The 26,404-nt window shown below is 44.9% G+C and overlaps 1 protein-coding gene across 2 annotated transcripts in view; it reads left to right on the top strand.

Moving 5' to 3' along the window:
* CTNND2 (catenin delta 2) overlaps positions 1-26,404 on the top strand; it is a 1,083,336-nt gene that overhangs the window by 914,284 nt on the left and 142,648 nt on the right. For both annotated transcript variants that reach the window (XM_043488912.1, XM_043488911.1), the window contains exons 13-14: positions 17,581-17,698; positions 25,225-25,410. In XM_043488912.1, the coding sequence (XP_043344847.1) occupies positions 17,581-17,698; positions 25,225-25,410 (304 nt within the window). The remainder of the gene's footprint in view (positions 1-17,580; positions 17,699-25,224; positions 25,411-26,404) is intronic.

Raw genomic sequence — 26,404 nt, 5'->3', positions numbered from 1 at the left:
ACAGGAAATGATCTTGTTAGTACCAGTGTTCTAGAACTCCAGTGCCTATAAGTAGAGAACTAACATTAATAACAGACAGGTGCAAATGTTCCATAAGGACTAATTCATTTTAAAAAATAAATAAAATTTTGATATTGTGTTCATCATGGATTTTTTCCCACTAATTTTGATGGAGAAATATTACATTAAAATATTATTTAGTAAAACAATGTAAAAGTGCTTAACACGACTGAACCATACACTAAAAAATGTCTAAGGTGATAAATTTTGTTACTTATAGTTTACCAGATTTTAAGAATGTCTGTTATTTCTGATGATTAGTGAATTTTTTGGTACCCCCCCCCCAAATTTTGCATTGAATGAAGTCCTAACTCACCTCACCCTTGCAATCATGCATATAAATATTAATAGTTTGGCATAAGACTTGGCCTATAGGAAACTTAACTGATAGGAAACTTGCTTCAACTGATGGCTGCTGACCCTGTATAGTAACCATCATGCAAATGCAGTGAAAGTCTTCGGAGCTACTGGGAGTGATCAAGAAAGAGGTGAGGGCTGAATGTTGGGTCTCCATAGGCTCCTAAGTACTTTACAGACTTTCAGTTCAATTCAGTTCAGTCGCTCAGTTGTGTCCAACTCTTTGCGACCCCATGGACTACAGCACGCCAGGCCTCCCTGTCCGTCACTAGCTCCCGGAGTTCACTCAAACTCATGTCCATTGAATCAGTGATGCCATCCAACCACCTCATCCTCTTACAGACTTTGCCTTGTCCAATTGTCTCAAAACATGAGCCCACTTTATAGAAGGATAAACTGAAGGTCAGAGAACTTAAATGTGTTGCCCAAGGCAAGGTTGATAATATCAGAGATGAAATTTGACACCCAAGGTTTTCTACTCCCCAGACTGACTTTCAGAGCATAGAATACTTCCATTCATTACAAATGAATGCCAGTAATCACAGACATTACATTACAGAAATCAGGACCTCCTAAGAGGTAGGTGTGGAGGTATTCCTGGGGTGTCCTCCTCCTGTGATCATTCCTCTCCCTGGCTCCCCAAGAATCCCCATTGCCTCCAACTGCAGAGTCTCTTGCCTGAAATCCCTTTAACGAGCTATGCGTGTGGCCTGCTCTGTCACTGAACTCTCCATAGACCAGGGCTGGAGGAGGAGTGGTCGGCTGGCGTCTGCTTTAGGTGCGGGCTTCCACTTTTATGTCCTCTCTGCGACTACAGGACATTAGCATTGCTGTCACTGTCCTTCTGTCTCCTTCCCGTGCTAGAAAGTTATCACCCAATTGACAAGCAAAGAAATCAATCACAAGCAGCCGTGCGGATTTAGTCACAGACCAAAATCGGCCCTGGGCGGAGACGTGGAACCACCGACGGCTGCCTGCTGCCAGCCTGTGCGTCTGGGTGCAGACACAGCCGGCCGAGGGCATCTGCCTGGCTCCTCCTAACCCTAATCAGAGTTTGTGCTCACTTTGTCCGCTCGCGTGGCTGGCCATCCTTCACAGCCACCCTCCTTGCAGGCCAGCTGTCCAGCCTCCAGCTCTTCCCCAGGGTCGCCTGATGCTCCTGACAAGAGTGTGGAATGTCCATAACCAGATGCCAGGGGACAGGAAGCAAGTGATTTAAGTGGGGCGAGAATGATGAAAGTGTCCAGTGAAGGAGCATGGAACAAAGGGGTTTCACCTGGGCAGGGGGCAGGGGAAGCCTCTGTGTGAAAAAGACAGGAGAGATGAGTAGGATGTGGCCAAGTGACAAAGAAGGAAGAGTTCCCAGGCAGGTGCTGTGAGCGGGGCCTTGAGTCTGACTGTGAGTACAGCAGAAGGTCTTAGAGTGGTGGGCTTGTGTGCTGGTGTACATCTCAGAAGAACCACTGGAGCTTCCCTGGAGTGTGGGGGAATTGTAGCCCAAATCCCATCTCTGTACACCAGTACCCAGTTGAATCTCAGAGGCAGAGTTTTGGGTGAAGCAGAAAAGAGGAGCTTTATTGCTCTATGAGGCAAGAGGGGCCACAGCAGGCTAATGCCCGCAAAAGTGTGCTGTGTCCTGGCCAGGAGTGGGAGGCGAGAAGCTTTATAGTGATGGTTCAGAGGGCATGACCAGCTCGTGGACATTCTTCTGGTTGGTGGTGAAGTAATTGGGAGTCCGCCTCATTAACCTTCTGGTGGGCAGCATACAGTTAGCTTCTTTGACCTGGTAGGGTTTTAGTATCTGCAAAACAGCTCAAAGATATTTCTGTGCGTATCCCTTGAGGGGAACCAGCACCCTGCCCCAAGGCTGCACTGGTGTTTCTTGGCTGCTCCGCCTTGGTCTTTGCATCCCCAGTTCAGTTCAGTCGCTCAGTCATATCCAATTCTTTGCATCCCCTCTCTTCCCTAATGAGAAACTGTTTGAACCCACTCTTTAGAACTCAGAGAAGGTCTTGGAGGCTGAAGGAAGCCTGTTTGCTATAAACAAGAAAACTGGGAGACATAGAAAGACTTTTGTGCCCGGGGGCCCCACAGGGTCCTGCTTGGTTTCAGAATGAGCACAGAAGCAGAGACACGGATGAAGAAACAAGAGATGCCAGTGCTGTGGGCCCAGCAGTGGCCATGGAGGAGGATTCTGAAGATGCTTTGATATCAGAGCTGATTGATGGGTCGGCTGATTGAATGTAGATGTGCAGGTAAGGTAAGATTCAAGGGTGATCAACATCATATTTATCCAGAGAATTAAAGTGTTTGGTGCACAGCAAAATAACCTTTAAGGGAACCTCCCCCTGCCCCCAAGCACCCCCCGCCGCCACCCTGCCAAACAGGTTCCAGTTAGCACACTACTTTTCTTTCTCCATTACTTTTTATCTGTTTTTCTTTCCTTTGCTTTTAAGATTTCCTCCTCCTTCACCTCTTGATCACTGTAACCACAAATACGCTTTGCAAAGGTTCATTGTCATCCTCACTCTTCATATTCTGTTCATCCCTAGTATAATTCAGGGGCTCCCTGGTGAGGGAAATCGGAATTGAAACCAAGCACAAAAAGGTAATCAACACTGTTGTCGACATTAAGCGTCTTTGCCCACCCACCGTGCTGCAGATTAGAGGGAGAGCAGGGGTGTAGCTGTGGCTGCCTGACTTGCACCTGCTGGCAACCCAATGCCCTCCACATCTCCCACACCACAAGTGGCCTTTGCTGATGGGAGGGCATCAGTCACGGGCACCCTATCCTCGAGGTGTGGCCATGTAGGAGCAAACGAGGAAACTATTACTTTAAGCCTGCAGCAGTTCTAAATTGCTTTGGCATTGGAATAAACTATATATATTTGATTTTTGGCATATGCTATAAAAAATGCTCTGTGGTGAGTATTTGTGATTAAAACTAAAGCAGTCCATTGTGTCTCTGAGGGAATTTTAGGGGTTATTGGATTTTTGGAAATACTGGATTCAATCCCTGGGTAGTGATTTTGAATAATATAGAAGGATTCCCCTACCTGTTTCCCTTTTGCACAAAAAAATGGAGTTGAAACTGTGTAACTCATATTGGGACTTGAATCCACAGTCTTTTAACTGAGATCACACCTGGTCCCAGGACTTAATGAAGCTCAGGTTCTTGATGTCTCGTGACAGAAAGAATTCAGGGAGAGGTAAACTGGTAGGTAAGAAGTGGATTCACTGAGAGAGAAACATACTCCGTGACAAAGTGTGGTCCATCTTAGAAGCAAGAGCAGCTTCAGGGTACAGGATTGTCATTTTTTATAGGAATGGGTAATTTCATGGGCTAATAAGTGGGAGGAGTATTCCAGCTGCTTGGGGGGAGGTAGTGGAGATTTCCAGGAATTGGGCCACTGCCCACTTTATAACCTTTTACGGTTGGCCTTGGAACTGTCATGGCACCATAGGTGTATCAGTCAGCAAGGTGAGGTTTTACAGTGAGCGTACACTGAGGCTCGAGGTCTAGTGGAAGTCAACTCGTCTGCCATCTTGGACCAAGTTGGTTCTCACCATTATGTTGTGTCCTATGGCTCTGTCATTCTTTTAAATGTGGTGCCCTGCCCACCTTCCTCCTGTTTCAGAATCATTCTCTCTTTTCTGTAACCTTTTTTTTTGGTAATTAGCTGATGAGAACCTTCCCACATTAGCAGATCCAAGAGGATTGATCATAAGTGTAATTGAATTAAAGTGAGTGTTTAGAAAAAACTTGCATTTCCAAATTATATTTTCTAGATTATTTTTATGGTACATCAATGGCTTGACATTTTCCCCCATGAAGTCATTTTCTGTGTCTTGTGCCAGAATTCCGAGAACCATTATCATTTATAAAGAGCAGTGAAGCCAGACAGCGACATGCCCTGGGCCAGTGGTGGAGGGTGGCCACGGAGCTGGTTAAGGCTCCAGTTTTTAAATAAAACCTTAACATTTGCTCAGCATCAGGAGAATGTCACCAGTATGGTAATAGGCAAGAGGTCCTCCAGCTGAAGTGCTTATTTAAAGTGACGAGCAGAGATGCTAAAGCCAGTTCTTCATTGCCAACCTGTGAGCTGCTTTTAACAAGGCTCCGTGGCTGCTCAAAGTGTCTTTGCTGAGTGACCTTTCTATGCAACATTATAATTCTTTCATTTTTTTAAAGCATTACTCCCTTCCCCACTAAAGCAGTTAAAGGAAATGAGCACCCAGTGGTGCCATTATGCTGTATTCAAGTTGATGACAAGCCATCTGGTAGTAGTAAACCAAGAAAAGTCACATGAGGTTACCTGGAGTTGGTGAGAGATGTGTTTAGCCTACCACGCCTACAGCAAGAGGCATCTAAAAATCCTAACAATGGCATCTCATCATTCAAAACATCTAAAGTGCCTCCACTGGAGGATGCAAAAGGTTTGTCTCAAAGCTTTGAGATATTAAAATGAACATTCGTGAAAAATACGAATTTTTTTTCTGTGAATGTGCAAATGAAGTGGTTTTACCATCACTGCTGTAACAAATTACCACAAACCTCAGATATGCAGGTTTCTACCCTAATGGCGGAAAATGAAGAACTAAAGAGCCTCTTGATGAAGGTAAAAGGGGAGAGTAAAAAAGCCGACTTAAAACTCAAAATTCAAAAAACTAAGATCATGGCATCCAGTCTCATCACTTCATGGCAAATAGATGGGGGGAAAAGTGGCAACAGTGACAGACTTTATTTTCTTGCCCTCTAAAATCACTGCCAACAGTAACTACAGCCATGAAATTAAAAGATGTTTGCTCCTTGGAAGGAAAGCTATGACAAACCTAGATAGCATATTAAAAAGCAGAGACATTACTTTGCCGACAAAGGTCTGTACAGTCACAAAGCCATGGTTTCTCCAGCAGTCATGTATGGATATGAGAGTTGGACCATAAAGAAGGCTGAGCGCCAAAGAATTGATGCTATCAAATTGTGGTGTTTGAGAATTCTTGAGGGTGCCTTGGACTAAAAGGAGATCAAACTAGTCAATCCTAAAGGAAATCAACTATGAATATTTATTGGAAGGACTGATGCTGAAGTTGACGCTCCAATACTTTAGCCACCTGATGCAAAGAGGTGGCACATTGGAAAAGGCCCTGATGCTGGAAAAGACTGAGGGCCGGAGGAGAAGGGGACGACAGAGGATGAGATGGTTGGATGGCATCACCGACTCAACGGACATGAGTTTGACCGAGCTCCAGGAGATGGTGAAGGACAGGGAAGGGACTGGCATGCTGCAGTCCATGGGGTCACAGAGTTGGACCCAGCTTAACCACTGAACAACAAAAAATGAGGGTTGGAACAACACAAATGTATGACCTCAGAGTGGTCTACCTCAGCAGTCTGGGAAGCTTGGCTGGTTTCTCTGCTTGAAGTCTCACAAGTCCAAAATCAAGGTGTCTGCAGGTGGGTTCTTATCAGGACCCTCCAGGGAGAACCTGATTCCTGGGTCTTTCAGGTCACTGGCCAAATTCAGTTCCTGGCAGCTGTAGACTGGGGGCCTCATTCCCTTGCTGGCTGGAGCCTAGGAGGTGTTCTCAGCTAGCAGAGGCCACCACCTGGCCTGGCTGACCGCCCCCTTCCTTCATCCCGCAGAGCCATCAGGGTCAGGTTCTCTCCCCTCACCTTTCCTTAGCCCTCCCGGCCCCTCTTCAGCTACATCTGTCGGACTGACTCTTCTGTCTCCCTCTTCTGCTTTCAAGAGCTCACTTGAGTTCAGGAGGATGACTCAGGATCATTGCCCTGTCTTAAGGTCAGCTGATTAGTAACCTTAATTCCATCTGCAAAGCCCCTTCACAGCAGTGACTGGGTTAGTGTTTGAGTGTTTGGTTGAACCACCAGAGGGCAGTCATCTTGAAGAGGTTTTCTTTTTTTTTTCTAAGTTTTTCTTTTTTAAAAAATTTTATTGGAGTATAGCTGAATTTTTGAGCTTCCCTGATAGCTCAGTTGGTAAAGACTCCACCTGCAATGCAGGAGACCTGGGTTCGATCCCTGGGTTGGGAAGATCCCCTGGAGAAGGGAACGGCTACCCACTCTAGTATTCTGGCCTGGAGAATTCCATGGACAGTATAGGCCATGGGGTCACAAAGAGTCAGACAGGACTGAGTGACTCTCACTTATAGCTGATTTACAATGTCGTGTTAGTTTCAGGGGTGCAGCAAAGTGATTCAGTCATACATATACACGGCAGCTCTCAGTTGGGTCTCTTTTCAACTCTATGGACTGTAGCCCACCAGGCGCCTCTCTTCATGAAATTTTCCAGGCACGGATACTGGAGTGGGTTGCCATTTTCACCTCCAGGGGATCTTCCTGACTCAGGGATCCAACCCACGTCTCCCGCGTCTCCTGCACTGGCAGGTGGATTATTTACCACTGTGCCACCTGGGAAACCCTGCCCGATGTATACATATATTCATTCTTTTTCAGGTTCTTTTCTCATATGGGTTATCACAGAATATTGAGTTGAGTTCCCTGTGCTATATAGGAGGTCCTTGTTGGTTATCTGTCTTATATATAGTAGTGTGTGTGTGTTCATCCCAAGCTCCTGGTCCCCTCAGCCCATTGCCCCTTTGGGAAAAGTTTTTTCATTGTCTGTAAGTTTAGTTTTTGACACCTGTACATGTGTTCCTGTTTTGTAAAGAAGTTCATTTGTGTCATTTTTTTAAAATTAGGTTTCACGTATGAGTGATATCATATGCTAATGAACAGACATCTTTAGAATTTTTCCCTCCCACAACCAAGAAGAAAAAGTCATAATGATAATGGAACCAGACAATTAAAGTCGATTTTAAATGAGTTTCTTTGAACAGTTCTGATACCGATTTTTCCAGCACTATTCCTCATTGTGATTAAGACCAGTGCATAAAGTTGAAAGTCCACATTGGCCCTCATCTTTAAAAAGCTGACTCTTGCTTTCTTTTAATAAATGCTTTGGGAGAATGACATTGAAACATGTAAATTATCATATGTGAAACGAATCGCTAGTCCAGGTTCGATGCATGATACAGGATGCTCGGGGCTGGTGCGCTGGGATGACTCAGAGGGATGGGATGGGGAGGGAGTTGGGACAGGAGCTCAGGATGGGGAACACATGTGCACCCATGGCAGATTCACGTCAATGTATGACAAAACCAGTACAATGTTGTAAAGTAAAATAAATAAATAATTTTTTTTTAAAAAGTGCTTCAGAAATTTCTTCCCAGAAATTGAAAGACATTTCAATGTATAAGATTAAATGTATACTCTTCTCCCTTTCAGAGAAAACTTAAAAGGCAAGGGATCATAGTTTTGCTGAATTTTCTGTATTTTTTTCTTATGCAAATTATATAATGTATTCTTAGAGTTTTTCCTCCTTCCTGTCCCTCACCACTCCTACACTAGATATTTCCATTCTGAAACAGGAAGAAAAGAGTGATCCAGAGACACCTTCTGTAGTTTTAGTTCATTTTTGGCCAAACAATCATTGGCTTTATTTGTTCATTTCACTTAGCTTAGAACTATATAGTAATCCCTGGTCAAGTTAACTGGAGTCTGGACTTTGCATCACTTATGTTCTTTGGCTTCCCTGGTAGCTTAGATGGTAAAGAATCTGCCAGCAATGCAGGAGACCCAGGTTTGATCCCTGTGTCAGGAAGATCCCCTGGAGAAGGAAGTGGCTACCCACTCCAGATTTCTTGCCTGGAGAATCCCATGGACAGAGAAGCCTGGTGGGCTGCAGTCCATGGGGTCACAAAGAGTCACTAACACTTTCACTTTCGCTTTGGCCCAAATAAAAGACTGCCAAGTGAGTCATCAAAACTTCTGAATCCATTAAATAGCAATTAGAAGAGATGGGTACATTTTAAGAGATTAAAGGGAAAATGTATTTTTATTTTTAATCACTTCCTTCCCATTTGGACATGAGGCTTAAGCAGTTTTGATCCAGGGTCTATTTTTGTTAGCATTTTGGCCACACGTTTAAGGAGACATTTTCCAAAAAAGAAATGTAAGAAAACAAACCAAAAAACATGTTTAAAGCAGAAAGGGATGGTTACCAGCAGGCATCTGCCCTGAAGCAACGAAGTAACAGGGGCTTTGCCTTCTGTATCCTGTGGCCCGTTTTGCTAAGCGCTTGACCTTCTCTTGCTGGGCAAGGACATGAGACCTCAGCTTAGAGGAATGCTGATGACAACAGTCTGACAGTAAATACCCAGAGCAAAACCATATTTGGGAGAGGCGGGGGAATTGCACTGAGGTAGAGGGGTTAGAGCAGAAGGAAGAGGGACGGCCCAGAGTAAGTGCACTTCTTTGCCTCTGATGACGTTCAGTGCTTTGAGTTTTTTTTATTGTTGTTATTGTGACTCAATATGGTATCCATGCATGATCAAGACAATTATGAAAACAAGGAATGCAGCTTGAGGAAAATGTACCATCTAGATGAGGGAGCTTTTAAAAAAAAATCACATGGATTCCCAGCTTTAATATGTCTTTGAAGTACAATCTGTTAAAATCTCCTGTAGGTAAATAAACTGGAAGATTACCTGACTGCCTATGGGGAATTAAGAGATAAATTGGAATGCAAGTTAGAAAGGTGGTTTTCATAATAATTATTAATAATCTGGAACATAATGCCAAATCTTGAAAGTCTTCAAACCCACAGTCTTACATTTAAAAGGCAAGTAGCCAATTACCTGCAATCCCTTATTAGTCAGCTTTGTTCTCCTACTTCTTAGGAAACAGAAGACTCAGAATACACAGAATTGAATGGTCTCATCGTTACTTATTATTTAGTCATGTTGCTCATTTTTCTGGAAGCTGCGGGCTGTCTGAAGTGAATATTGTACTTTCTGCTTCACAGTTTCCTGGCATAATAGTATACTGATGTGTTTTAAAGCTCAGGTTTTGTGATGTGCCTTAAATCGAGCTGGTCGATGATTGGTTTAGCATAAAAAAAGAAGAAAACACTGTTTTCATGTTTGAAACATTGTTCCAATCATGTTTGAACTTCATTTGCATGTTGATCGGTGACATCTTCTCTTTGCTGTTGCTGCATTTGTAATCGAGGCAGAGCTGGCATTGACCAGCTCTTGGTTTTGTTCTGTGAAAATGCTCAGTGCAGTGGTGGTGATGGTGATACATAGCCTTGATGGGATGCTGAGGTGCCAGGACAGAGGTGGGATGTGTGGGCTTCCAGTGTGAGATGCATCCTGATTCGGAGCCGATGCTCTAGAAAGAAGAGCCTAGTATAAACGTACCCTAGTGAAATGTTTTAGGAGTTAGTGGAATACAGGGCAGATGGGCATCGACGGCCAGGGGATTGGGCTACCCAACACGGCTCTAAACTCAAGATGTGGTCGAGTTAGAGCCTCAGCCTCTGCCCCGAGTGCTTCAAGCTAGAAAACAATTGTGGGTGTTCATGGAGCCCAAAGAACCACAGGCACAATTGGGCTTGCAGTTCACCTTTTTCTTCCCTGCAATTTCCTTGTAATTTAGCTCAATGGGAAACTCTGAGCAGACATTTCATAGCGCACTTAACTCTGTGGTGTTCATCAATTTTAATTAGAATCGAGGAGCTGAGACCCTAGGTAGTCCTTGGTAGCAATAGGGTGTCTGTTAACTCAGATGCTTCTGGTTCCACTCTGGGCATCTCTGAAACTGTGTGTGAGGTGTGTGGCTGATTCCAGAAGGCACGTGTCTGGGTAGTCCTGGAAAGGGGCAGCATGGAACAGTCCACGTCATAGGCGCTCCTCCATCTCTCTTCACTGGTTTCCATTTACGGGTGGGGTGGGGGTGTCAACAGGGGACAGCATGGCAGTGGGGTTTACTGCCAGTCCAGGGGGTAGCTGGTCTTTAGGCCACTGACGCATTCTGCCTCTGCAGGTCAGCAAAGCAATTTCCAAGCCATCAGTGTCCTGACTTATAAAGAAATTGCCTTGCTTGAGAGAAGACAGCAAGTTGCATAGCAGGAATCCAAGCAGCAGGACTCGGCTAATCTTAAAAATAAAAAAAAAATAAAAAAAATTAAAAGAAGGAAAAAGGGAAATTGATTCCTCTGGATATTTTTCTGACTTGGCTATAATGAAGTACCCACTTTAAAAACATATGTAGATAGAGAAGTCAAAAGCTTTTCAAGTAAATTCAACCTCCCATTATTCGTACCCAATAAAACTTTATGGAGGTGAGGCTATTCCTGATGCAGTTCCTACCATTTGGTACTTAGGGTTAGCATTTCAGATGATTTTCTGGGAATTCACTTAAAGCCACGAGGCTGCAGTACAGACTTCACTCAAGCAGAGCTGAAAGCTGGCTCATTTCTCTCCCTACAGTCCACTCATTTCCCACGCAGTGCTGAGTCCACGCATTCCACTTTGTTTCCTGGAAGCTGTAAAGACTGAGGTTTGGGGGGGGGGCACTTTGGCCTGAAAGAGAACTGGAAGAAGTGAAGGATGTCAACCAGGCAGAAGAGCAAGCTGGGCCAAGTTGATGCCCACTGACCTGGTGGCACTCTTGTGTTTAATCAGCTCAGCAAGGGGCCAAAATAAATTAAAGCAGTGTAACTTTGCCTCAAAAGGTACATCCACATTTCCTGTGCAGAGGGCCTTCGTATGCTCTGAGTTACATAGACCATCTCCTGATCTTGCACAGTCAAGGGTAGCACCTCACCCCAATAGGCATAATTTTTATTTTCTTATGTATGGGTAATTTTGGGTCTTCTTCAAATCTATACAATTATTTTATAATCTGGAAATACCTTCTTAAAGCTTGCATGAGCCCACTGCAGATAAACAATTTTCTAGGGAAGGGACCATAAGGAAGGCTGAGTGCTGAAGAATTGATGCTTTTGAATTGTGCTGGAGAAGACTCTTGAGAGTCCCTTGGAATGCAAGATCAAACCAGTCAATCCTAAAGGAAATCAACTCCTCATATTCACTGGAAGGATTGATGCTGAAGCTCCAATACTTTGGTCATCTGATGCAAAGAGCCAACTCATTGGAAAAGATCCTGACACTGGGAAAGATTGGGAGCAAGAGGAGAAGGAGGCGACAGAGGGTGAGATGGTTGGATGGCATCACCGTCTCGATAGACACGAATTTGAGCAAACTCCAGGAGATAGTGGAGGACAGAGGAGTCTAGTGTGCTGCAGTCCATGAACAATAGCAAAGGGAAGGGGTGTGTATCTATGTGTGAAAGTTTTAGGGATGGTGTTGAGAAGAATTCCATTTACCCTGAGTCAGACAAGCCAAATGCTGAATGCTAGTTTCCTATTGCTGCTGTAACAAATTACTACAAGTTTAGTGACTTAGAACAACAAAATTGATTACCTTATATTTTCTTTGGATTGAAAATCTAATGCTGGTTTTATAACTTAAAATCAAGGTGTTATCAGGGTTACATTCCTTACCAATGGCTCTTGGGAGGGTCTGCTTCCAAGCTCCCTCGGGTTGTTGCCAGGATCAAGTTCCTTGTGGCTGACAGACTGATGTGTCTGTCTCCTTGCCAGCTGTCAGCTAGGAGCCAGCTTCCTCTTTCTTTCCCCTTTGCGTGTGGTCCACATGCATCAAGACTAGCACCAGAGAGGGAGTTGAGTCCTCCTGCTGGGATCTCTCTGACTTCCCTTCTGCTGCATCTCTCTGACTCCAGCTAGAGCATGTTCTCTGCTTTTAAGGCTCATGTGATTAAACTGGGTCCATAGAGATCATCCAGGACAGGCTCCCTATTTTAAAGTCTATAACCTTCATTCCATCTGCAAAGTCCCTTTTTCCATGTAAAGTAATCCATTCAGATTCCAGGGATTAGGACACAGACATGGGGGCTGTGATTTGGTCCAGCCCAGTCCACCCTCTGGTCCCCAAAGATCCACATTCACCCCATGTCTTTTCATCCCAATTACAGCATCAACTTAAGGTCCTAAATCTCTTCAGCTCAAAAGTTCAAAGCCAGAATCATCTAATCAGGCGCAGACGAGTAACCCAGAAGTGCATGAGTGACCCATGAAGTGTAGCTTCTGGGTAAGAGTTCCTCTCCACCTGTGAACCTATGATTATGAAGAAACAGCTTATTTGCCCCCAACATACAGTGGTGTAACAGGCACAGGGTAATAGTTATAGATGTTCCACTTCCAGAAATAGAGACGTGGAAAATAAAATGGAGTACGGGGCCAAAGCAGCTTGGAAACCCAGCCCAGCAAATCCCAGTTGCAAGGTTTCAAAGCCAGGGACTTATCCTCTGTCATCCTTGGTTCTGCTCTCTGGGTGAGATGTCAGAAAAAGGTAACACTGGAAATGCTTCTGGAAAGACATGAGTTCACCAGGCAGGTGCAGGGGAGCCCAAATGTCCTAAGTGTTTCCCTGCTTGCTCCTGCTGATCTACACCAGGCAGGAGGAGAAGGTCTGGTGCTGCACTGCCTGGCACTCTGAGCAGCCCACCTGGGCTGCGAGCAGCTCACTGTGGAGAGCGTGCCCACCCCTCCCCCACATCAGGGAGGGACCAGCTTGAACATCAGGTCTCTGTGGATTCTGCCTCTCCCCATGCCTGTTCTGGTAGGCTGGCATCAGGACAGTGCGTGGCTTCATATTTCAGTTTTGCCTCCAGACTACCTGTGTTCCTTGAAGTGATCTCAGCTCTGCTCTCTGAAGCCCTCTGGCAGCCCCGTGCCCCTCTTCACACTTGTATAGAGTCTCAAGAACCCAGCCCAGATTCTGGACTCTGCTCAGAGACCCAGCATCTGGGCTCTGCTCATTATAAACTGGGAGATGAGACAAAGTTGCCTGGTGAGCAACAGTCTGGTGAGTTGTGGGGGTGCACAACAGTCTGGTGAGTGTGTAGGAAGGATGGTAAGGAATTTTAACAGGGCTGGAACCCAGGGCTCAAGGGCTGGAGGTGGGCCAGGTATGAGAAGACCCTGAGTGGAGGCCAGGTTATAAATGCCAAGGATCAGGTTGGGTGGAGAAAAGAAGAGTGATGAAAAGATTATAGAATCTACTTTAAGCAGGAATTTCCAAATTATGTTCAGTTCGGTTCAGTTGCTCAGTCGTGTCTGACTCTTTGTGACCCCATGGACTGCAGCACGCCAGGCCTCCCTGTCCATCACCAACTCCTGGAGTCTACTCAAATTCATGCCCATTGAGTCGGTGATACCATCCAACCATCTCATTCATCCTCTGTCGTCCCCTTCTCCTCCTGCCTTCAATCTTTCCCAGCATCAGGGTATTTTCAAATGAGTCAGCTCTTCGCATCAGGTGGCCAAAGTATTGGAGTTTCAGCTTCATCAGTCCTTCCAATGAATATTCAGGACTGATTTCCTTTAGGATGGACTGGTTGGATCTCCTTGCAGTCCAAGGGACTGTATCAACTGACAATTCTATCAAGGTTATAGTGATTATTTCTAAGAAATAGATATTACGTATCATTGTGCTTTTTTTTTTTTTTACAAAATATCTACAAGGCTTTGTTTCAGTGTTAACTTTTATGCATGGAATTTTTGCTGCACGAGGTTCTACCCAGACATGGAAATCACCTCCCTCAAAATGAGTAGAAGATGGTTTAAGTGCATCAGGAGGGAGGAACTTCGTAGGCTGGACACTGGCTGTTTATCAGACTCTTATGCAGTCACTTAAATAGGACCATAACTACAACCAGTGACCAACACACAAGGTTATTGGAATTTTTATTTTTAAACAGCGAAACGCACAAGTACAGTAAATTTCGTGTTGGGGCAAAGGGTAAAAATCAAAGGTAATCTTCTGAAATGTTTCACTCACTCAGGAATAAAAGTGGAAACCTAACCCAAAAGGTTTGTAGGATGCTCTTAGCCATTGAAAGAGAGACATGTTCACACCTCAGTTCACTTAAAAATATTAACATATATGATGCCTCGTCCTACTGCAGGCACTGTGGTACCTTCCTGCCCACCCCCCACCCTGCATCACTGGAGAGGGGGTGGGGGGAGATTTAGGTGTGTGTCCTAATCACTTCCTTGTCCTTCCTGGGACCCCATTAGTATTTCTCAGTATATTACACATTTTCTTTTTGTAGCCTGTTGATAACTTTTAAAAATATTTGGCAGAGACTGGACTAAAATCAAACAGAAACTCAAAGAAAATTAGTATTGAAAAGGTATGATGTTGACAAAGTTGTTAATTCTTGATCTTTCCCATTGGCTGGGCCTGCCCATTCATTGATGACCAGTGAAAACAGGGCTGATCAGAGTGACGTTTATTTGTGAATTAGGAGGCAGCCATCCCCACTGTAAAGCTACTGTAAGGAAAGACTGAGTATTCATGGGTAAGGAAAAGGGGTAGAGGATGTTTGAGGCTAAACTGCACATGAGCTGTCTGTCTCTACAGTCCTTTCAAGCCCAACTTGCTGTCATTCTGTCTTTGGAAACGTGACCTCATCAAAGTAGGAAGAGGCAGTCATTCGTTGCACTCAGCACTTTTCTGACCAAAGAGGTCTGACTGGGCTCTAACAGCATCAGAACTTGATGTGGTGAAAATCACTTCTGGGTCTAAAAATGCTCTCCTGCAAAGGCCGTCCTTTTAATAACAACACCAGTGTGCCTGTCACCGCTTCTTTCACAGAAAGACGTCTTCCTCCCTCCCAAGGATGCTGCCAGGAAAGGATCGGCCATCCCAAGGTGGAATCTCTAACACTTTACGTAAAAACGCTGCCCACATTTGCTCAGTTACATTGTCTGAGGCACTGAGGAGTTTTGTTTATGTTTCAAGATCAGCAAATGCCAAAAATTCTAATTTTCATTGAATAACCTTTCCCGGTGGTGTTATGTTAAAATGCTGATAGATCCTCTTTAAACATGTCTGCAGGACTTTTTAGATATTAAAGAAAGCATGAATGTTCAATACCATTTTGGAATTAAATATATTTTATTTTTACTTAATTCCTTAAAAATGTAGTCCATGTTGTATGTCAAGCTCGAAGCCCGTTGCTTTTCTCTCCTTCACAGACCTGGGTTTTGTTCTAATGTCTCCACTTTTACCGCCCGTGGGGCCTCGGACACCCCATCTGAGCCTGCCTTTCTCATCTGTAAAACCGAATGAAATGTAACAGGGAAGGATGTTGGGGAAATGAAATGAGAATAGTGTGTCAATTATAGCGTGGGTTCAGAGATGTGTTCTGTTCAGCTACTCCTGTGGGCTCTAAGGCCACAGACTCTTGGAATCTGCCACATGACAGGCTCCAACAAAGTACAGTACCCTCCCCAACCAAACTCCTGCCCACCCCTAGAACCCAAGGTAACTCTGTTACTGAGTCTAAGCTCTCCCTGTTCACCGTAGGCCAGTGAATCTGAGAGATGAGGTGTTGAGGCAAGGAATACAGCTTCATCTGGAAAACCAGCTGACCGAGAAAATGGCAGACTAAAGGTCTCAAAATAGCCATCTTGCCAGAGTCTGGATGCCAGATTCTTTTATAAATCAGAGATGGGGGAGGAGAGGAAACAGAGTACAAAAAGGCCATCAGTCTTGCAAATACCTCCTACAGTGGCAAGCCTCGGGCAGGGGGAATGTGTTAATTACTTTCTTCCAGCCACCTGCACGTGGACAGGATTCTGAATAAAGGCACTTTAGCTTAACAGTCAGGCAAAGCGCCCCACTCTCAGAGGCAGGCCATCATGTATGATTATAATAACAAAAAATGGCAAAAAAAAAAAAAAAAGGTTAAAGTCAAAGAAACAGATCAAGCACGGATGAGTCAAAATTGACTCTTCCCCGTTACAGCTCTAGTTTAGTGTAGATCTTCAACGTCAGCATCACCAAGTATGCAAATTATCCAACTCCACCTATGATGCCAATGTGGGGCCCAACTGTCAACGTGAACACACCCTCCAAGCAATCCTGATGCTACATAGCTTGAGCATTATTGCCTTGCCTAGATCATTATCTCTTTTCATCACCCTTTCCCACAGTTCCTAAACTTTTCAGCTTCTTTGTACCTTCCGTTTCCTCACCTCCTTCAGCCTCCCCCCAGTAGGCTGTGCTGTCTGTAAATCAGTTGCTGCAAAAGTTTTCTGTGCTTGCATCACTTCCGTGGCGTCCAACACTTTGTGACCCTATGGACTTCCAGGCTTCCCCGTCCATAGGACTCTCCAGGCAAGAATACTGGAGTGAGTTGCCACGCCCTCCTTCAGGGGATCTTCCGGACCCAGGGATTGGACCCTTGTCTTAATGGCTTCTGCTTTGGCAGGAAGGTTCTTTACCACTAGCACCACCTGGGAAGCCCTGCAAAAGTTTTCTGCTAGAACCAAATCCTGGCCATGGTTGGGAGAGGAAGAAGGCCTTCTTAGGTGGTGGGGTAATTAAAGCATTTGGGAAATTCACCTTTGTCTGGATCATCTGATGTCTTTTGTGGGTCTGGAGGTTCACTCCCCTCACAGCTGTGCATTCCATTAAAGGGGCCCCTTCTATTGCCTTTAGCTCAGCTTGTAGGAAGGAGCTTGGGCCACTCCTGCATAAAAGGTGCCATGGGTATTCTGATGACTAAATTCTCAGAGAAATCTCTGTGTCCTTAGAGTAAACTTCTAGAATTTTCCTCTGACAGGGCCAAGGTAGATATATTTTTTGAGACAGGTGAAATTAGACCTCTAAGATCTGTCAGTAAGTTGGAAACTTTGTCTTTGAAAAGTATTTCAAACTTTTCAAAGAAGAACAGCCCTTTGAATCAAAGAGCTTCTGATTCCCTCGTCGATTGTAAAAGAAGCAGACCTTGAAGACTTTTTACAAAGCCTCCTTTCTTAGTAGTCACAGGACTCTCACAGATCACATGTTCAGAATTCTGCATTCTCTGTTTTGATGCAGATATCTGTGGCTCATCCAGTTCTAGAATCCATTTGTGTAGGCCATTCCCCCCTCGTTAAAACTATATTCTTGGTAAACCTCCTAAAAGGCTAGCAAAGTGTTTTCGTTAAAACTTTGAGAGGAAGGGACTTCCCTGGTGATCCAGTGGTTAAGACTCTGGCCTGCCAATGCAGGGTACACGGGTTGGATTTCTGGTCATGGTACTAAGATCCCGCATGCTATATGTCGCGGACTAAAGAAAAACAAATGAGAAGAGGTGGGCATGGAAGAACGTTCTTTTGGTGGCCACTGTGAAGGGTGCTGATACATCCTTTTGCTTTGCAGGAATGTTAGTTCAGCCGGAGAGGAGGCCCGCAGGAGAATGCGGGAATGTGACGGGCTCACGGACGCGCTGCTTTATGTGATTCAGTCTGCGCTGGGGAGCAGCGAGATCGATAGCAAGGTTTGTCGTATTTGCATAGATGAAGCATCTTAGACAACAAAGATTCCCCGGGGGATCAAACAATGGCTAACAAGGATGGATAGTGAATGCAACACTTAATACTTTCACTCTGAAATCTGTATTGACTTCTAATCCTAGCCTAGAACTAGACACTTAATTCTTGATTAGTAGCAAGTAAAAATTTAGATTAAATTACTTCAGCTACAGATGTTCCAGATGAGTGTATAAACTTTCACATAGCAAGTCACCCATGAGCTTCTAGCTTCATTTTCTAAAATCCACTGGCAGAAGAAAAAGAAATATTCGAGCTACCTGAGATTTAAATAATCCTATATTTTTACAAGATAGCTTTTGAACAGCTTAATACTGCCCAATGCCATTTTAAGAATGCCCAGGGAAGTCTAAATAAATGCTGTCAAACTATTGATCATCAGTGTCTATTCAGTGTTTTAGTTCGCAAACCAAAATAGAATTGGGTGGATTTTTGACAGTGTTTGGGCTATTTTGTTTTGTCTTCTTTTGTCTTTTGACTTAGTTTGGGTTCACTTTACATAAAAAATTTGTAATTTCATAATATCCTGATATAAGCACAGACTTTACCGATACTTTAAAGTAATGCATGTGATGAATGTGACGCCTTAGTAGGACCTTTCCCAGAGCCACTCTCTCAATATTTCAGTCCCCTTCTTTGTTGTGGACTGTCCTGTGGACTATAGGATGTTGGGCAACATTCCAGGTCTCCACCCACTAGATGCCAGTACCTTCCTCCCCCTACCCCAGTTGTGACAAACAAAAATGTCTCTCGACATTGCCAAATTGCACCATGGGGAGCCAGAGCCTAATCCCACAGTTTGTTTTTTTTTTCATATATATAAGCCTGTGCATTGGTTTACTGATACTATTACATAAGATGTTACATAATCAAAGTATAGTAAACCCTGGGTAATACACATATTCATGAAGTAAAATGGTTAATATTGCACAGGACACAATTTATTAATTGTACATAGCGCTCTGTCAAATGATTTCCGGTCAACATGTTTGTCAGATGTCCAGAGCTTAATCAGCAAGCCATGAGAAACCATCCACCCACACAATACATGTCTGCCTCCTGGCTCCAGGCCCTTGAATCATTGAGGTTTCTGTAAATAAACTGTCTGGCATCTGGCTCTTGCTTCAAGACCATCTCACCTAAAACTGGCATGCTTTCCTCCTAAGACATTTTGATAAACCCATGGTTTTTAATGCCAGCTCGTCACTGGAATTGCCTTTGGAGCATTTGATAAATGCGTGTGCCTAGACCTTTTCACAGCCCCCCTGAATTCAGATGTCTAGCTCTTACCTCTGATTTCTGTTCCTCTGGGAGTTCATCAGGTGATTCCATGTGCATCGTGTATTGAGAAACCCACCTTAGTAGATACAGCTTTAAAATAGACTCTAGTCGGGGACCCAACACACTGTAATTTAGTTGTTTTAGTTGTAAGGTCAGATAAAGAACAAGTAAGAGTGATTTTATCCATTTAGTTACTCTTTGGCATGGGGTGATTTAGCACGGCACTTCTCAACCTTGCCTGCACAGTGGAGTGACTGACAAATTTAGAAAATTACTGATGGGGGAGCCCTACTCCCATGAACCAGAAGTCCATGGTCCTTCTGGGATCCAAACCCTTTGAGTACTAGCTGAATCCAATTATGAACTGTTTGTCATCTTACCACTGCCTGTTAGTGACATTTGCAACCATTTATTTACTGTGTGCATGACGTCAATATCCAAAGTGAAATATGATAGAAAAGATTTAATCAACCTCTCTTGTAAATGCCCTTAACAGCCATTGGAGACCTTTTAATATCACTGACAGGAGAATTAAGTCTCTAAAGAAGGGAACAGTCAAGATGTCTTGAGTATTTATAGAGACCTGTTAACACAATAGACACAGGACTTTTTAAAAGAGCTACTCAAGGTAATTCATAATTCATGGAAGCTGCAATGCCAAGGATCTTAACATTCAGAGTGGTAAATACTAAGGTATGGGGGCTTTAAGCCTTATGGATACCAAGCAATCTTTAATACTGTCTGGACCTTCTAGTTGACAATAAAATATGAGTCTTGCCCTGGTCCCATAACACCATCGTGGTGGGTAAGGCAACCTTCAGGGGTGTGGTCCAAAATCAGAGTGCTGTGAGGCACACATGTCTTTTCTCTGATGTGTCAGATGACCAGACTCTTCAAACTCTTGAGAGACCTTGAAGATTCTCTCTGTTAGTGACCACATTTCCCCCACAAAGTGGAAACTGGAAAAATAAAGACCATTTAGGCCTGGTGTCAGAAGACTCAGATATGCCTTGAAATAAAGCCATTTGTAGCAACATGGATAGATCCCAAGGTGATCAGACTCAGTGAAAAAAATCAGAGGAAGACAAATATATGATATTGCTCATATGTAGAATCAAAACAAACATGGTACAAATGAACTTATTTACAAAAACAGAAACAGGTTCACAGAAAACAAACTTACGGTTGGAAGTGAAAAATGTATGGTTACCAATGGGGAAAGGTTGGCGTGGGGGATAAATTGGGATTTTGGGATTGACATGTACACACCACTATATTTAAAGTAAATAATCAACAAGGACCTACTGCATAGCACCAGGAACTCTGCTCAATATTCTGCAATGATCTAAATAGGAAAAGATTTGGAAGAAGAGTAGATGCCTGTCTATGTAGAGCTGAGTCACTTTGCTGAAATGAAGACAATGTTGTTCACCAACTATGTTCTAATATAAACTAAAAATTAAAAGAAAAAAAAAAAGGAGACTCAGCTATTCTTAATTGAGTATCCAGAGCACCCAGTGTAGCCCCAGGAGTGTACTGGAAAATGTACCATCTCCTTCTCTCTATGACCAGGGGACAGGACCCAAGTGACCTCATCTTCGAGACAAGGAAGACCCTTAGAGCTATTGAGAGGATCAAATGTGATAAACTACTTGACAGTGCTTTGCTGGCCAGAAGATGCTGTTGAGTTTTAACGTATTATTATTGCCCCATTGTTTTTCCACTCAGCCCTCTGCTTGGCCACTTCTAAGCTTTCACAGTGACAAGCTAGAGGAGGGTGAAATGTGTGCACACTGTCTTTGAGGCCACTGGAGTTAATGAGTCAAAGACCCTGGATGCCACACTTAGGCTCAGCTCGGCTCCTGTAATTGGGATGGTTTTGTTGAATGCCTAACATACGGTGGCGCGTTCTACAAACGGCTTCCAAATTAGCCCTTTCTAATAGAAAATGAGGATTCAGAATGACCCTGGTGACCAAGAGGAACTGCCAAAAGCTCTGTTGACAGCAATGGATGTTGAAACCCAAACCACCAGCTGCCACACGCCTTTTGCTGGTATCCCCAAGAAGGGCGGTGGCTGTTCTCTTTTTCTCCCTGCCCTTACAGGGAAAAGCACTTGACTTGGTCACCCTCCCAAACCAGACTTAAGGAGAGAGATGAGTTCAACCCCTGGGACCACCCCATTTCTGTCCCTCTCTGCCACCTCCTGTCTCCCTTCCCCCCTGCTGAAAGTGAAAAGTGAAAGGGAAGGTCGTATCCGACTCTTTGGAGACCCCATGGACTAGACAGTCCATGGAATTATCCAGGTCAGAATACTGGAGCGAGTAGCCTTTCCCTTCTCCAGGGGGATCTTCCTGACCCAAGGATCGAACCCAGGTCTCCCGCATTGCAGACAGATTCTTTCCCAGCTGAGCCATCAGGGAAGCCCAAGAATACTGGAGTGGGTAGCCTGTCCCTTCTCCAGGGGATCTTCCTGACCCAGGAATCAAACCAGGGTCTCCTGTGTTGCAGGGGTATTCTTTACCAACTGAGCTATAAGAGAAGCCCCATCCCCCTCCTACCTCCCCCCCTCTTTCTCCCTCTCTTATCTCTCTGCATCCGGCTTCTCCCCAAGAGGTCGCTCAGCCTCAGGTAGGTTATAAAACACTTCTCAAAACTGCGGAATATATCCGGAGTAATCATTTGTTAAACAGAGGCATGGATGTGCCCCCAGGGAAGGGGAACAAGAGGGTGAGAAAGAAGTTTATTCTCCCAGGTCTTTGATGTAAGAAAAATCATTCTGAGCTGATGTGAAAATCGTTCTGACTTCTGCCACAACATTTTCCTTTCGGGGAGAGACTGCTCTCTCTCCAGCGTCATCCTGTGTTTACCTGCTTTCATGCCGGTTCCTTTTTTTGATGCTGAGAGGATGCTTGAAATAGAAAAATCAAGTTGACTGAAAGCCTGTGGGATTAGCAGCCCATGAAACCTTGAAAAGCTGACCCAAAAGGTCTGGAATTGCAAAGGCTCCAGAAATACACCCTGAAAACTGGTTTTCCTGCTTGATTTTTCATGCCTCCAGTAGTCAGGTCAGAGTTACATGCTGCCTTTTACCAGATTCCCATCCTAAGTGGGAGCAGTGGAGGATCTGAACTCCAGCAGCCCCTGCCCCATCTCTAGTCCCAGCCCAGGACTAGAGAAAGTGGTACGGTCTCTAGTCTGTAGGGGTGAGTGGGTGTGTTACCAACGGCCTCAGACCTTGTTTCCTTCATCTGTAAAGTAAAACGATGTTCCCTTCCTTGAATAGTGGCTGTCACGTAGCTGGTGCCTGAAAAGTGACAGGGAAGTTGGCGTGTTTTTAAAAAGAAAACTTCTCTCTTCTTTTTCAGATTTTGTACACCTGGAACTAACATGACATTGTAAATCAACTATGCTTCAAAAGAAATGCTTAAACTTAAAAAAATAATAATAAAACTTAGTTGGGCTTCCCTGGTGAATCAGCTGGTAAAGAATCCTCCTGAAATGCAGGAGACCCGGGTTCGATCCTTGGGTTGGGAAGGTCCCCTGGAGAAGGGAAAGGCTACCCACTCCAGTATTTTGGCCTGGATAATCCCATGGGCTGTACAGTCCATGGGGTCGCAAAGAGTCGGACACGACTGAGCGACTTTCAGTTTCACTTTAGGACATTATTTTGTCCTTTTTAAAAATTGGGGGGACTTCCCTGGTGGTCTAGTGGTTAAGGCTCTGCCTTGCAGTGCCAAGGACTTGGGTTCGTTCCCTGGTTGGGGAACTAAGATTCCCCCATACCAAGGGGTATGTAAGCCCTCGAGCTGAAAATGCTGAGCCCCATACTTCACAGCCTCACACACCACAGTAAGGATCCTGTGTGCCACAACCAAGACCCCACACAGCCAAATAAATAAATGAATATTTAAAAAGGAAAAAAGATTTTTCAATTAAGACAGTAAAAAAAATTCTTTCTGAAAATTGGATATTTGTTTCCCCTCCTCCCTCGGTTCCTCAAATCCAGAACAAAGGTCAAAAGATTGATGCCCCAGACTAAATGTTTGATTCCTCCGAGATTTATATGTTGAGACTTCATCTCCAACTTGGCCGTGGGGACTTCGGGAGGAATCGAAGCACTAAGAGACTGAGCCGTTCGGTCAGCGTCACACGGCTCGTTCAATGGTGGAGTCAAGACTCCATCACGGCCCCATTCGCTGTAGGTCACAAGCTCTGCACATTCCACAGAGGGGCCGTCTCCACCTTTGCTGGTGATATAAATCCTTGTATGGCACTTGCTCTGTGCCCGGAGCTCTTCTTGGTACGTACGTACTGGTTCAGTTTCCTGCTGCTGCTATAGCAAATGGCCACAAACATGGTGGTTTAAAAACACAGACCTGGGCTTCCCCGATGGCTCAGTGGTAAAGACTCCACCCGCCGATGCAGGATACATGGTCCGATCCTGGTTGCAGAAAGACCCCCATGCCAAGGAACAGCTAAGCCTGTGTGTAACTATTGAGCGTGTGCTCGCAGGCCGGGAGCCACGATTATTGAAGCCCGTGCCGAGAGCCTGTGCTCCACAACAAGAGAGGCCCCACACAGAAAAGCCCATACCCTGCAACTGGAGAATAGCCCCCACTTGTTGCAACTAGAGAAAAGCCCATGCAGCCACGAAGACCCAGCGCAGCCAGAAATAAATTTAAGAAACACAAACTTATCATCTTACCATTTTAGAAGTCCAGGATGGGTCTCTTTTTTGAATTTATTGGGTCTCATTATTGAATTTATGGGTCTCTTTGTTGAATTTAATATTGCTTCTGTTTTATGTTTTTTGTTTTTTGTTTTTCTTTTTGGTTGAGAAACATGTGGGATCTTTGCTCCCTCACCAGGGATCAAACCCACAGTCCCGGCATTGGAAGGTGAAGTCTCAAGCAGGGATCAGACTAGAGCACCAGGGAAGTCCCCAGAATGGGTCTTGTTGGGGTAAAATCAAGGTGCTGACAGGGCTGCATTGCTTCTGGCAACTGTAAGGAAGCATCTGTTTCTTTGTCTTTAACAGCTTCTAGAGGCTCCCACATTCCTTGGCTCGTGGCTCCTTCCTCTATCTCTAAAGCCAACAATGCCAGATCCCGTCCTTCTCACAGTTGCACTCTCTCTGCCTCCCTCTCTTGCTCACAGGACCCTCATGATTCTATGGGCCCACCTGGACAGTCCAGGATAATCTGGCATCCCAAGGTCCACCAATGAGTACCCTCAATGCCCTCCATCCCATAACCTAACATACTCACATGTTCCAGATGTGGACATCTTTGGAGCAGAGAGCTTTACTCTGCCTATCACATATATATTCTCTAATTCCCCTAATCCACACAGCAGCCTATTGGCCGCTATTTTGACCATCTTACACCAGAGGTTATGGCTGGATTGTCCAAGTCACATATCCAGTAGTCAGAGATCTAGGGTTCTACAGACGTCCAGCTCTTCCCACGTCCTTAATCACTGCTTAGCCCTTGTGCTTAGGAAATAGGAGCACCAGCAATCTTGAAGAAAATCAGTAGGTTGGAAACATATATGTCCCCAGGTGACCACAGAACCTGGCTTGCCTGGAATAAGCCTGGTTTGCACCTCTTGCCCTGTATTCCTCCCAGAAAGTACCCTTGTTGTTCAGTCACTGAGCCGTGTCCAACTCTTTGTGACCCCGTGGACTACAGCATGCCGGGCTCCCCTGCCCCTCACTAAGAAAGTGCCCTGGTGGATAGTAAATGTTAGTATAGTGTCACCCTATAGTGACAGTGATAGTAAATGTCACCCTCCCAGAGCTAGCACAAATCCAATTATCCTTGCTCTCGATGGTTCTGAGCCTTAGTCCCCAGATGGCTGTTGTCTGTAAGTGGACGCCACCTGGGACCACGCCTGGATATGGGTTCTTTCTTGCTCACAAGTGAATTTCAGTCAACAACGATAGCTGTTTATCAGGAACTCTTGTTGCTAAGTGGTTTCTTTGCGGGGAGGAAAGATCTTCAGACTTCTCCAAGCTTCTCTAAATTCTTTCCATTGTGGCTGTCAAGGGAGACTTTAGGAGCCGCGGTTAAATGCACCCAAAGAAAAAATGTCTGTGTGAAGATGGATGGCTTTTGCGGGTGGAGGAGTACTGGTTAGTTTTTATTCATTCCTCGTTTTTTGTTTTGTTTTGTTTTGTTTTTATTCTCCAGACCGTTGAAAACTGTGTGTGCATTTTAAGGAATCTTTCGTACCGGCTGGCAGCAGAAACGTCTCAGGGACAGCACATGGGCACCGATGAGCTGGACGGGCTGCTCTGCGGTGAGGCCAATGGCAAAGATGCGGAGAGTTCCGGGTGCTGGGGAAAGAAGAAGAAGAAAAAGAAATCCCAAGATCAGGTGATATTGGTGACTCGCAGCTGCATGCAATTATCCCCTCCCCTAATTACAGCATGTTTTGTCTGTGTCTGCAGGTATAGAGCTCTGTGATTCTAGCACACGGTCAAATCACTCATGCATCGGCACAGTTTTCCCTTGGGGATTTCATAGCTGAGACAGTGGAGCATTAAATGATTCCCCTCATGTTCTCCAGCCAAGCCAAGATAGGAAATTTCAAAAAGAGGAAGAGGCCCTTGAGTCCCGGGCAGGCTCTGAGTTGACAGCTCACAGAATTGAGTCAGATCCAGGCGCAGATTCTTCTGTGTGGATTCGCACATCTACTGAGGTCTTCAGGCGGGCACCTTGCAGGTGGAACAGTTGCACAGAATAGGTGTGGTCTGAGAGGGGAACCTGAGGAGACAGGCACAAAAACCCAACGTATTTTATAGCTTTTTGGGGAACTTTTGGATATGCAGTCTTGCCCTTATTGATGGAAAATGGAGTGATCCACAGCCCTTCCAACAGAACAACATTAGAAGTTGGGCCTGGGGGACAATTCTGATGAACTCAGAAAGCTGTCCAGCTGGCGAGACGTCTCCAAAATGAAACGGTCTTTACCTCGGGCGGCTGTAAGTCAGTTGGTTGCCCTGCAGTAAAGGCCCAGGGGGTATGACTGTCAGCCTTGGCAGCATCAGAAAGGCCTCCACCCCTCTCCTGGGAGCTCCCCTGGGAGGCAGAACCCCTCACCCACATGGCCCCCAAATGAGGGAGTAATGTGAAAAAGCACCCATCCCGTGGTTGCTGGAAACCCCTGCTACTGAGGTTTGCCGTCTCCTCTGACACCGTGGTCATGTTCCCAACCTCGCCCTGGCCACTGTGGTCATACCTCCAGCTCCTCATGGCCCTGTGGACCCAAGGTCTGAGTGTTCTCGGGAGTGGATGACTGAGAAAGTAGAATGGAATCCCCAGCATGCCCCCTTGCCAGGTTTTTAATCAAAATAAATATGCAAAAGTA

Source organism: Cervus canadensis, chromosome 16 (genome assembly GCF_019320065.1).
Source record: "Cervus canadensis isolate Bull #8, Minnesota chromosome 16, ASM1932006v1, whole genome shotgun sequence".
Lineage (NCBI taxonomy): Eukaryota > Metazoa > Chordata > Mammalia > Artiodactyla > Cervidae > Cervus > Cervus canadensis.
This window is presented reverse-complemented; position numbering and strand designations above follow the sequence as displayed.